Raw genomic sequence first — 13,441 nt, forward strand, 5'->3', positions numbered from 1 at the left:
TTGCTCGATCATTTTCTTTATAGCCAAGCAAGCGATATATATAAAAACGAAAGGGTAGGCCTACCATTCTACCATTTTCAAGGTCATCATCTTCAAACCACAATATACGAAACAAATCTCTCTGCGACTCAGGTAACTTTATTTGAAAGAAGCATTTAGTCACATCAGCCATGAGAACAAATCTACCAAGCCGAAATCTAGCCAAGAAATCTACCAGAGGGTTTAACAAGTCAGGACCCGAAAACATTACATCATTAACACAAGATTCTCGAAATTCAGACTTGCCATCGTAAACAATACGCTTTTTTAATTGTGACGTCACAAAGTATGGTAAATACCTCTCAAATCCCTTTACATTTTCTGCTTCACCAGCACGCTCAATATAGCCATTAGATTTATGATCCTTTATGGTGTCAGTAAGGAAATCACGAAGTTCAGGTTGTTTTAAAGCCTTCTTCCTTTAAGCAGCAGCTCTATCTGACACCAACACAAAATTGTTAGGTAAATCAATATCTTCCTTCAACGGTACAGGTATCTCAAATCGACCATTTTTCAACTCAATATTCGGTTCAACAAGTTCTCTAGCCAAAATGTCATTGCGAGACAATTCACAGGTTTCATTTTGCAAGATCAAATCCTGAATGACTTTAATCAGGTCTGCTATTTCCATATCACGAGACTCAATTTTACGCTGAAAGCCAGAGATGACATCCGACTCTGAAGACGTCTGCACTCTGCACACATTAGCAACGCTTTCATCTAAGGGTGACTTACCACCACAAGTCAACCAACCGAGAGGAGTGAGCAAAGCATGTGGTTCACTACGATTCTCACCAACACGCTCTTCTTTAGCCCACATCAAATAAGCGTTGTCGTTGCCAATCATTACATCTACAGTACTACAATCATTCAAATGAAACATATTCACGTCATGAAAATGGTAGCACGACAATTTAAAGCAGACAATTCAAAGCAGACAATTCAAAGCCGAAAATTCAAAGCCGTTTATTCAAAGCTGATGATTCAAAGACGAAAATTCAAAGCGGTTGATTCAAAGACGACGATTCAAAGACGAAAATTCAAAGCCGTCAATTAAAAGCCGATAATTCAAAGCTGAGATTAACGACAAAGAATCATATTAACGACATATTAACGATTAACGACAAAGAATCATAAAGCAGAAACACAGTACCATCATCCAATTTCTTGAATTCTAATGGAATTACCAGTTCTTCAGCATTTGACGGCTCCACAGGAATATTTTGTACTTTCCTTCTGGCTCGCTGAATGCTGCGTTTCAAAACACGTTCCTCAGGAATTTGAGCTGCTGCATTTGGATGCAAATATGCTGTTGCCGCCGTAATGATTTGCTGAGTTGTAGCGTAAGACGTTGCTGCTTGCAACTTAACCTGGGCACAAACGTCCAAAACCTGCTTATGCTGACCATTTGGAGCGTGGTTATGTTCTCCAACAAATTTCAATGCCTTTTCATTGCAGACATGCATTCTTGCTTTGCACTTATTTTCCTTCCAATACTCTTCACACAACCAGAAGCTTAACCTCTCACCAAGCTTACTATCCCTGTCGTGATTATAGCAGTAGCCGCCATGGCATGCTTTATTCCTTCCTCTTTCCGTTTTCGTGAAAGAAACATCCATACTACTCCTTGTTCGACTTCTGACTAACTTCAGCATTGCAAAACGATGGACTTTTGAGTACAGTACGAGCTCGCACTCTTATCACATCACAATAAGATTAATTAATTTCAATTATTGACTTTTCCAATCAAGCGGATTAATTATCGTCAACTTTGAACTGCCGGCTTTCAATTGTCGGCTTTCAATTGACCGCTTGGAATTGTCGTCTTTGAATTATCGGCTTTCAATCGACTGCTTTGAATTGTTATCTTTGAATTATCGGCTTTGAATTTACCACTTTGAATTATCGGCTTTGAATAGACGCATAACCCATGAAAATGACGGAAGCCACTTAAATCCTGCTTATGCGATAAAGTTTTAACATCGTCAGCCCAAGCTGGGTTAACCACCGAAGTTATATCACAAAACAGTTCATCCGTCTCTAACGACTGGATGTTGAGTTTAGCAAGGTCAGCACAAGTAGGTTTCTGACCAACCAGAGTATCCATTTTAAACGACGCTTTGTCATACGGTTTAACGCCGAGTTTGCACACCAAATCACTCGAAACAAACGTCAACTGCAAACCAGGATCATGCTGAGAATACACCAACTTCGATTTGCCAGTTATTGGATTCAAAATACGAGCAGCAGTAACGCGGTTAAAGGCTGCTTTAACATTTCCAATCTTAACATTACGCACAGGAACTCTGGCACCAGCATCATCTTTACCGACCGAATCCAGAGAATCATGTGACGTCACATAAAAATCATGCAGAAGAAAAAAGTGTTTCCTATCGTTGTTAGGGCCACATTGACGACAGTTGTTTGCATGATTACAGTCCCTAACCATATGCTGGCGCAAACAATTCAAGCATTTTCCAGCTTTCACAAAAACATCTCCGATCTTTAGGTGTCAAGCGCAAAAAAATTTTACAATTAGACAAAAAATGATATTCAACTTGACCACGTGACAAACAATAAAAACGTGCATGTCTCTACGTCTGGCCACACCACCGCACGGTGCGCCAACAGCAGTCGAGTACTGCGAACTCCCTGAAATCACATTATCATGGGGTTTTACCGTCGTCTGCCTAACCGGACATGAAGGCAATTTTCCTTTGCCAAACTTTTTAAAATGCTGCGCCTCACCAGAATCGCCCATTAGCATAATGCTAAAATCAGTCGACTTACGCGTTTCCTCTCGTACAACAAAATCGAACAAACTCTGAAAAGTAGTCTCATTAGTGCCATACCACCATACTGATCACCCAAAAAGTCAAGATAACGCTGTTTAGCGTCAAACGGGAGTCGCTTAGCCAAATCCAAAACAAAACGTCCTTCCAATTTATCACGCTGACCATAAGCTTGCGCGTAAAGCAGACACTGCGACAATTCATCTTTAAACACTTTCAAATCACTGGAAGAGATCGAAGTTAATTTGCTACCATAGCGATACTTTCTAATTTCTGGTTCGGCGAAAAGACCTCCACGAACTCCAAAACGTTGGGACAAGCGAGCTAACGACATTTCTATCCTGTCTTCCTCTGACAAGCCAGGAGTGTCAGAAACCAAATTAGCAATCGTTTGAGCAGCTGTTCTAACACAAGCTGCTTGTAACAAAGTCAAACGAGTTCCTTTAAAGGGCGAAGCTGCCATCAAGGCGTAACACGATTTTTAAAGAAGATAAATAGCATATTATTACCATCGTAACCAATCAAGGCCGCCTTATCGAAAACGTCCTACTATTTTGGTATTCAAAAAAGCAATCCTGTTGTTGAGAACTCGATTTAGCGGAAGAAGACAAGCTATATCCCTTAAGGGGCTGATGGGGCTCAGTCACATGCACAGCCCGATCACGATCCTTACACAAGTTAAAATCAGAAGACGCGATACGCCTCTCACAACCACTCAAATTACGTGTAGCTGGGCGATCAAAAACCAGCGGCGCAGAAAACTGTGAAGGGGGCAAAACATTACTTCTGATAGCGGCCCCGTGACCTGTACGCTCTGGGGAGGAGTTCGGTTATAATTCGCAGGCCTTGGCTCTAGAGCTTTCGGAAGACCCTTAGCCGCGGCCCCGAGACCTCCTGAAACAGCTTGAAAACGTGTGGATTGCACTGGTCCACCCACGGGTTGAACAGGCGTCTGGAAAAGGTTATGTAAATTTAACCGCGATTGATGTTCACTTCTGGAATGGCTAGAAGAGCCCTTCTTAGAACTACGCCGGGAGCCCAACTCTGAACGATATTTAGCTAAAACTACCTCTTTACGTTGTTCAGCCCTCAACTGAGCGTCTTTGAGTGCGAACTCAGCAGCTCTCGCTTCGGCCTCAGCTCTCGCGGTGGCCTCTGCTCGTACGGCCTCTGCTCTCGCGGTGGCCTCTGCTCTCGCGGTGGCCTCTGCTCGTACGGCCCCAGCTCTCGCGGTGGCCTCTGCTCGTATGGCCTCAGCAGCTCTCGCGTCGGCCTCAGCTCTCGCGGCAGCCTCAGCTCGTATGGCCTCAGCTCTCGCGATGGCCTCAGTAGCTCTTGCTTCGGCCTCAGCTTGGATCTGGAGCTCCTCTCGTCTTAGCTGTAGGTTAATTTGTGCAACTATCCGTGACGAACTCCTAGACATCCTAGTGCTTACATTTGAGGCGCTATCCTCAGGATGTATGTCAGCATCCAACATATCTGAGAACTCACTTTCTTTTTGTTCGAAGTTATTTTTTAACGAGTTAAATTCGGGATCTACCCTATCACGAAGTTCTGTCAAAATTGCAGAGTTAAAAATTTTACTCAAAAGAGCATGGAAATGCCGTAATTCCTCTTCTAAAGTAGATAAGTTAGATTGAAAAATTAACAGTTCCTGCTTATCACTCAAAAAACCTAGGGCTACAGAAAGTTCCCCAATTTGAGTTAAAATATCCCTTCTAAGATGCCGGGCCTCTCGAACTGACTTAGCCTCATCGTTACTGGGTCCCTCCCCAGAATGGCCCGACCGCAAAGAACATCATCAGGCTTAAACTCAGTCGAGTCGACAGCGGTAGAGTCCTTGTCGCCACCGAGTGTAGACATATTAAATGTTGGGACTAAATTTAACAATTAAAAAAATTAAGTTACACAAACACCAAAATTATTAAGTTATAAAAAACTTAACTGCAAAGACCGTAAAAATACAAAAAGAATTTAAATGCACAATACCGTAATTGTAGGGGTATATATATGAAGTCCTAAAGTTCCACAAAACTTGCTTGGATTCGTCCACTTGAATCTTCAAGCACAGATCGATTGTCTTTAATTTTCTTTTTTCTTGTCAATGAATGTCAATGTTGTTTTTCTTGATAACCAACAAAGAAACGTCTTTAATTTTCAGCTTGAAGTTTTTCAGTGCCAACTGAGAAGAAACGTCTTTATTATTTCTTGTGCTTCTGCAGCCTACCAACCAACAACTTCGTTTTTGATTTTTATGCTTTAAGTTCTTCTGGGCCTACCAACTAACAATCCACGTCTTTATTTTTTATGGTCACAACGGTAAACCATAATCTCTTCGTGGGAAAATTGTAACATAAGATTCCCGGATCCGTTCGTCTGTATGCAATAACCGAAAAGAAACACTCTTCTGAAACGTCTATTCAAGAATTGTATTTCTGTAAAAAATAGCCCACTGGCCGTCGAAACTGAGGTGCAACGCGATACACCACTAAACTTGTCACTACAAAACAAATTACTTGGATAAAGACGGAAATTCGTCCAGCTGGCAAGCACTAAGCAAACAGTTAAATATTCGACCACTCTTCAAGCAACAATTTTAAAAATGACGAGAATAAATTACGATATTTCAAACGCACGTAAGCAGTTACTGTGACGTAATAATGATAAGCAATGATAAGCTATTCAAGCAGCTGTTCATTGTTTAAGTTTGGCTCACACCTGTTCAAGCCTGGCTCACACCTGCTTAGGTTTGGCTTACACCTGTTCAAGTAATTAAAGATTTAACGATGATGTAATGTTATGCTGCAGCTGCAAGCGGTTGTGCAATTCAAGATTTAACGATGATGTAATCTTTGCTATTTTCTAGCAACAGTCCATGACGTAAGACGTCAAATTTAGTAGACAACGGTTCTATGTGACGTTTGATATGAAAATTGTCCGTAACAAACATTTGTATATTAAATATCTAGATAAATTGGTAAAAAATCCGACTCCGCCTCCTGTTTTTGCCAAGAATTTCAGACTCCAGCTCCACTCTGACTTCGGCCGAAAACCGAGGCTTCGGCTTCTAAATATTCCAAAACTCCAGCTCCTGCACACCTCTTCTTCACACTCAGCAAATCCAAGCTCAGAAAGTCTTAATTCCTATCTGAACAAGTCTAAACCGAGCAATCCCTAATTGGGCAAGCCTTATTAAAGAAGCAAATTTAAACTGAGCAAGTCTAAACTTTTTATGGGTTTTATAATTGTTAGGAAATATGTAACACTTCTTTGCTTATCATTTATTTTTCGGACATTTTTCTTTCTGATGTAAGCAAACACACTAAACTAAATTGAACTGAACTGACCTATAGAAAATAGAAACACACTTTTTGCATTTTATTTTTAGGTAGTCTGGTGTACGGCACAGAATTATTTTCTCTGCAACATTGCGCTCCGAAATATCAAGCGCGCACCAGCTATGACGACCAACGGTATCGCTTGTCAAAAGAGCATCGCGCTTCCCACAGCGAGTCAATGAAATTGTGCCAGGAGGATGGTTCAGTTTTGATCACAATCAAATCACGTGGTGTAACTGACGTCATTGATAAGATGCTAAACAACACACTTTGGCGTCCAAAAAATACCAACGTGAACTCCATATGGATAGGATTAATTATGAATGGTCAACACACTGGTGATTGGTCTGATGGATCTCAATTTGACAACAGAGTTGCTGCGTAAGTGTCCTTAACTTCTTTAGATTGACATACGGCTAATAAGAGGTTGTTCAAAAAAACTTTGTCGTCTCCAGGGATTGCGAATTATACGCCTAATGGTTGAGAATTTGGATTAAGTGAACGCGAAGGTTACAAAAAACAATCTTCGTGTAGCCTACACATTCAGTCATGCCTTTAAGTGTCCGGCCACAGACACAGCCGCATGCCTGTGAGCGGTGTCGAACCAGCGCCCTTTCGAGTGCCGTATCAAGGTTCTAACCCTTTGGCTATGCAGCTGATTTCTGAACATGTCAATCTACCATAGATGCCAGACTCAAAACATTCTTTAACAGTGCGGCTATAGACGTTTTTTAAAACATTATGAATGATAGCCTACTAATTCTCAAAGCTACACAAACTGGGAGATATCGAAACCGAAAACTGCCACAATAAGCAAATGCATTTCTCTCTCGTACCGACGTCAATGGCATTGGGGTGACGCATACTGCAAAGAACGAGTGTTCTACATATGCGAAGACAGAGGTTAGTATCGTTTTCAGTATTTTTCCAGCTTTTTTAGTCGTTTGCTATAGTCTTGTAACCAAGTAGACTCCATTAATTGAAACAAGTAGCCTACTGTAAATAAAATCAACCAAGTTCAGAAACTTGTACAATTTATTGATAAAGCTTTCGCAACAGTAAAGGCGGCTGTTTCAGTATCTTATTCAGCTAGATTGCTAGAATATAGAGGTTAAGAAACAATAGCGTCTACATAATCACTCATATGTTAATTGATTGGAGATCATATCCTCACTCTGAGAAACCTACTGCCAGTGCTAAGCTAACTTATGTTATTATTTTTTCCCATTATTTTCTACAATTGTTTCTTTATGTTTTCAGTGCCTACTAATGCTTCTTCCCTCCAATTGAATAGAATTAGCAAAAATCTAACAAATCTTGCCAGCAAAGCCAGTATCACTTCGGACAATCTGAATACATTGTTGGCTTCTCTTGACAATCTGCTATATTTCAAACAACTTGAAATGGATAATTCAGGGATTTCTAGAAGAGATATTTTAAGATCAATTGCTGTAGCCACTAACAAATATGACGCGATTAAAGTAAGTAGACCCCTGCTTGGACTACTAACAATTTGCATTGCAACATTAAAGCAATCCTATGGGTAACATTTTGGCACATGTTTTGAATACTTTTTAATTAATAAAAAATTTATCAGTTTCTTTTTTTGGATGTACGAAAGACTTAATCATCAACAATTTAGTAGACTCATCAGGGAAGTTATAAGGCGGTCTACAAATATTTCGTTTTGTAGCCTACTTATTTTAAGTCCTTATGCAGGTTAGCCTATCTTTTTTTCGTAGGCCAAGTGACAAAATTACTATACAATAGTTACCCGTGCAAAGTAGCCTTTATACTGTATCTAGTTAGAGCAGTGTTAGCGTTGTACATTATAGAAGGATTGAATGAGTGATGATATAGTTTAAAAGGGAGCATTTGAAGCAGGGGCGGATCTACCGGGTGGGCCTGATTGGTACAGGCCCACCCAGATTGACAGTGGGCCCACTCAAAATCAGATTCATGAAAAAAATCTTATTAATGTTTAATACTATAGAACAACCAAATGGCATTAAATTGTCTTCGGCATCACTATTTCACAGCATTTGTAAGAGATATTCGGTAACACTAAGTTTTTGTGTGCTGGCCGCCGTGGCATTATTGGTGAAGGCCCACCAAGATATTTCCTAGGCCCACCCATAAATTACGTTCTGAATCTGCCACTGATTTGAAGACCTGAGTTGCGGAACTCACTTGAGTGACATTTTTTTGGAAATTGAGTTATCACCTAAAACATGTTGTGTGATGGTCAATGCCTGTTCTAGCGCAAAATTTAATTTAAAAAATGGTTTAATTTCGCTATAACACACGTTGGTGTTTGCATAGAAATAAAACATTGAACAACGTTCACAGAACTTTAACTTGCTATATCTCAAAAGTTGTATTTTGAAGTTAAGCAGTTCTTCAACTCAGGTCTTCATTTTCTGCCGTGTTACAGTAGCCCTGCCATTAACTAACTGCGCAAATTGCTTGATCACCCTACCAACTCTTAATTGATATCAAAACTATTTGAGAACAAAAGCAGGCACACTTTTTATATTAAGTAACTTTTATCTAGTACAGTTTATTCAGGGTGGCAGCTTCAGTTACAAAGTTAGTGAAAAGCAACAAGCTATTTTGAAAGAAACGTTGACGTTTTAAATTAATATGCCATGGTGAATTCTTAAGTTTGTTGGTGTGTCGCAGTACCAATTAGTTTGAAAATCACTGATTTAAACAATCATCTATCTTAGTGCTCGTACATGCGCTGTATTATGCTTTCTAAAGCAGTGCTCTTCAACCTTTTTTCTCGTAATATACCTTTTATAAATTTTTAAGAACTTTGTACTGTATAACTGAAGTAAACTTAATTCACTTGTACAACAACCTTGCAAAGGCTTTAATAAAATAGAAAGCAACTACATCTGCAAATAAAAGGATACATAAATAACTGCTTCCAAACGTATACAATGCTGCAACAGCAGAACTGAATGAATGAAGAAAACGTAGAACCAAGGCGTGTAGAAAACAAGGCAATAATTAACTGAGTAGTAAGCTTGAGACACAGAGCGCCGTGCTCAGAAACACACGACATTTTCCCCCTTTCAAAATTGCATTAACTTATATATAGCACAACCACGCAAAATATAGTTCATAAGCGTAACTTGGACAGCAGGCGTGATTTTACATGAAATCAAAGCAGACTGCTAAAAATATGGCACTGCACCATAACGATCAACCGAACGACGAATACGAGTAGATCTGCGTAAGTGTGTTGTATCAGTGGTGGGCGAAAACGATGACATAGAGTGATCAGTAGTTTCACGTTGTACAATGTCGCCATCGTCACTACGCACACTTAAATTTACATCCGGTGACGTTGAAGTCACGTCATTATTTACAAATCCATTGGGTAGAGCAATAGCCTCACCATTCGCCACTGAAGGAGGCAAACGTGTTAAGTTTGCTTCGACTGGAACATCCTGGTCAACCGGTAAAACAGGTTCATCCGATTGTCCCAATGGTGCAATATCTTTTAGAGAGACCGTTGTTTCTCTGCCAGAAGGAAAACGAACACGAGCATAGTTAGGGGTGGCATGCATGAGCTCTACTTCGTCAACAACAGGATCATACTTTGATAAACGAACATGACGCCGTAGAAACACTTTATTTGGTGTTGATAACCATGTCGGCATAGAAACTCCAAATGACGATCGACGTTTGTACACAAATAACCTTTCGTGAGGCATTTCATTTGTAGCGGTGCAACGCAAAGAGCGGATAGAATGCAAAGCGTCGGATAGCACGCTTTCCCAGCGCGACATGTCAAGTTTACGAGACTTTATGCTGATTTCACTGCAGACCAAATTATTCCATTATACCTTTCATATTGTCCGTTTCCAGGAGCATTATAGACAAACGTCCTACTGCATGCAACACCATGACTATTAAGATACGATGATAGTTCTTTGGACATGAAAGCCGAGCCCCTATCGGAGTGTACATACGCAGGCATACCAAACAACGGAAACAATTGGTTTAAACAAGAAATAACAGTTCGCGCATCAGTACTTGCACGAGGAAACGCGAAAGGAAAACGAAAAAATTCGTCCACAACTGTTAACATGTATTTGTTCTTGGACACAGACGGCATAGGGCCTTTGAAATCTAAACTCAGTCGCTCAAACGGCTGGGTAGCTTTAACAAGATGCGCATTAGGTGGTTTATAAAAGTTAGGTTTGATTTCTGCACATACGCTGCAGTTTTGGATCGTTTTCCGAACGTCGTCGACAGAATATGGTAGATTTTTAGTTCAAACAAAATGAAGCAAACGAGTTATACCAGGATGGCATAAAGATACATGAATATCGTGTAGCACATTATTATGCATCGTAGCAATGTATGCTCTGGACAGTGCATCGGGAGCGGAGTTATATTTCCCAGAGCGGTAAACAATGTCAAAATTGAACTCACTTAGTTCCATGCGCCATCGTTGCACTTTATTGTTTTTAATTTTGTTATGATTTGTGTTTGAGTACATAAATGAAACTGACCTTTGATCCGTCACAACCGTGAAATGACGACCACTTAGGAAATGCTTCCATTTTCGTACTGCTTCGACGATCGCTAAAGCTTCCTTTTCTACGCTGGAATATCGAATTTCACTCTTGTTCAGCATCCTCGAAAACAAAGCTACAGGGCGTCCTTGCTGATTCAGCGTTGCTGATATTGCGTTGTCGGATGCGTCGGTTTCAAGCACAAACGGGAGTTGTTCATTTACTGTCCCAAGAGTAGCAATGCTCAAATCTTTTTTCAACGTGGAGAGAGCTTGTATTGCTTGCTTGTCAAGTGGAAAAGTTTTTGACAAAACCAGAGGTTTAATTTTTTCCGAGTACTGAGGGATCCACTGCGCATAGTAAGCAAACATGCCTACCACGCGCTGAAGTTCTTTAGCAGTGTTAGGAACAGGCATTTCAATAACTGGTTTTACTCTTTCAGGATCTGGTTCAACCACACCTTTCCAGATGCGATATCCTAACAATGTTATTGTTTCTACGCAAAAACTACATTTGTCTTCATTAAACGTTAGATTACAGTCTTTTGTAGCACCCAGAAAAACTTGAAGATTTTTATCGTGCTCCTCGCGCGTCTCACCACACACCGTAACGTCATCAAGATAGGCAAATGTTCCTTTGCAAGCATATTTCGAAATGATTCCATTGATAACTCGTTGAAAACAAGGCACTGCATTCTTAAGGCCAAACGGAATCCTTTTAAAGTGATACAGCTGTCCGTTGGCTTCAAAGGCGGTGTACTCTTGTTCTTCAGGCAGCAAGGGAACTTGGTGATAAGCGCTGCGTAGATCCAGAGTAGAAAACCATTTGTACTGAGAAACATTATCTATAATGCTTTATATGTTCGGAATCGGGTAGGCATCGAGCAAAGTAAATTTATTTACTGTTTGACTGTAGTCCACGCACATGCGTTTTTTGTGGTTTTTATTTTTTACAATTACCAATTGAGCACGCCATGGTGACGTGCTTGGTTCAATAACATCATCACGCAAGAGTTGAGCGACTTGATTCTTAATAAAACTTTGATCAGCTTTAAAATATCGACGTGATTTGGAAGCAATTGGGCAACAGTCTCCTGTCATATGCTCAAATAAACGTACTGGCATTGGGCTCTTCAAAGGTTTTAAAGCCCCAAGGTTCAAAGGTTGTTCAGATCCTCCAAAGTTAAAATTTACGCATTTATGCTGTTGTAAAAACTCACATCCAAGAATTACGTCCCAGAGTAGTCCGTCCATGACATTGAATTTCACATCAGCATAATCGCGATCCAGGAGTTGTAGAGTTGCAAAGCAGGAGCCTCGAGTTTTCACTGATGAGCCTTTTACAGCTAAATCCACATGCTGCTCGTCACTATAGCTTACTTTCAAGTTAGCGCGATGACTGAATTCATGGCTTATGTGGTTGTTTTGGGCGCCCGTGTCAATAAGGCATTTAGCTAGTTTTCCATTGATCTCATTGCGTTACTGCTCGTCGAACGGCACACATTAGCAAAGTGGCCTTTTTTGTTACATTTGTAGCAAATCTGTTCTTTGGCAGGACATTTGTCTCTGGGGTTAAGTCTTCTGCCACAAAAGAAGCATTTTTCTGCTCTATTGCAAGGCAGTCGCTTTTGCGAGGTGGCGTTTTGTTGCTGGATTGGGAATCCTAAGAACGTGACTCGCACACAGCTAGAGGATCATTCAAAGCTTCGCCGCCAGGGGGCATAACGTACGCTTCGGCATTACGTTGGGCATCATAAACCGACCGAGCTTTTTCAAAGACTCTTTGTAGTTCCAAGACATTGTCTTCAAGAAGTCTTTGTCGAATGTAACTTGAAGTAATTCCCGCAATAAAGGCGTCCCGAATGGCTGCTTCTTTGTTTTGAGCTGCAGAAACTGCACTAAAGTTGCAGTCAGCACTGAGCTGTTTTAGTCTTTGAAGAAAACTTTCCAGGGGTTCGTCCACTTTTTGCCTGCATGTGTTAAGTCGGTGTCGCGCAAAAATTTCGTTGATCGGTTTATTGTAGAGGATGTCCAACTGAGCAATGGCGTTATCGTAAGTGTCACTTTCGCTGATGTGCGCATACACATGTGACTCTAGTAAATTTACTAGGATGTCGAGCTTCGCTTGCGCATCTGCACCCTCAATCCTTGCAATATAGTTTCGAAACGTCCGCTTCCAATGTTGCCACTTTCTTGAGGCTTCCGGGGACTTTGTGTCGACCCCAAACACTTGAGGTTGCATGAACTTATGCATAGCTATTATTTTATTAAATTGAAGTAAACTTAATTCACTTGTACAACAACCTTGCAAAGGCTTTCATAAAACAGAAAGTTACTACATCTGCAAATATAAGGATACATAAATAACTGCTTCCGAACGTATACAATGCTGCAACAACAGAACTGAATGAATGAACGAATGAAGAAAATAGTGAGGTATAGATAACCCTGAAAATACTTTATTTGGTGACACAAGCATAAAAATTGGCACACATGTACTTTGGACCATGTAGATTTCAAAAGTTTAATTAACCAAACAAAAATTCAAAATGGCGGCCCGTGGCGTCAAAATTCAAAATGGCCGCCATGCAGGTCCTGGACTGACGTAGGAAAGTTGCTTTATGAAAGCAATGTAGATGTGTCTCATTTCTTACTACCTTGAAAATGTTACTTTTAAGACAATATGAATGATTTAAGATGATATTCAACAAAAACAAGTGTGTAACGTACTATGGACAGAG

At 40.4% G+C, this 13,441-nt stretch overlaps 1 protein-coding gene across 1 annotated transcript; it reads right to left on the reverse strand.

Annotated features, from left to right (window-relative positions):
- Positions 1 to 12,363: 12,363 nt before the first annotated feature.
- LOC145780629 (uncharacterized) lies at positions 12,364 to 12,954 on the reverse strand. The gene has a single exon (XM_082592254.1). It carries the CDS (start codon positions 12,952 to 12,954, stop codon positions 12,364 to 12,366), a length of 591 nt encoding a protein of 196 aa, XP_082448380.1.
- Positions 12,955 to 13,441: the final 487 nt, after the last annotated feature.

Source organism: Aplidium turbinatum, chromosome 12 (assembly GCF_918807975.1).
Source record: "Aplidium turbinatum chromosome 12, kaAplTurb1.1, whole genome shotgun sequence".
Taxonomy (NCBI): Eukaryota; Metazoa; Chordata; class Ascidiacea; order Aplousobranchia; family Polyclinidae; genus Aplidium; species Aplidium turbinatum.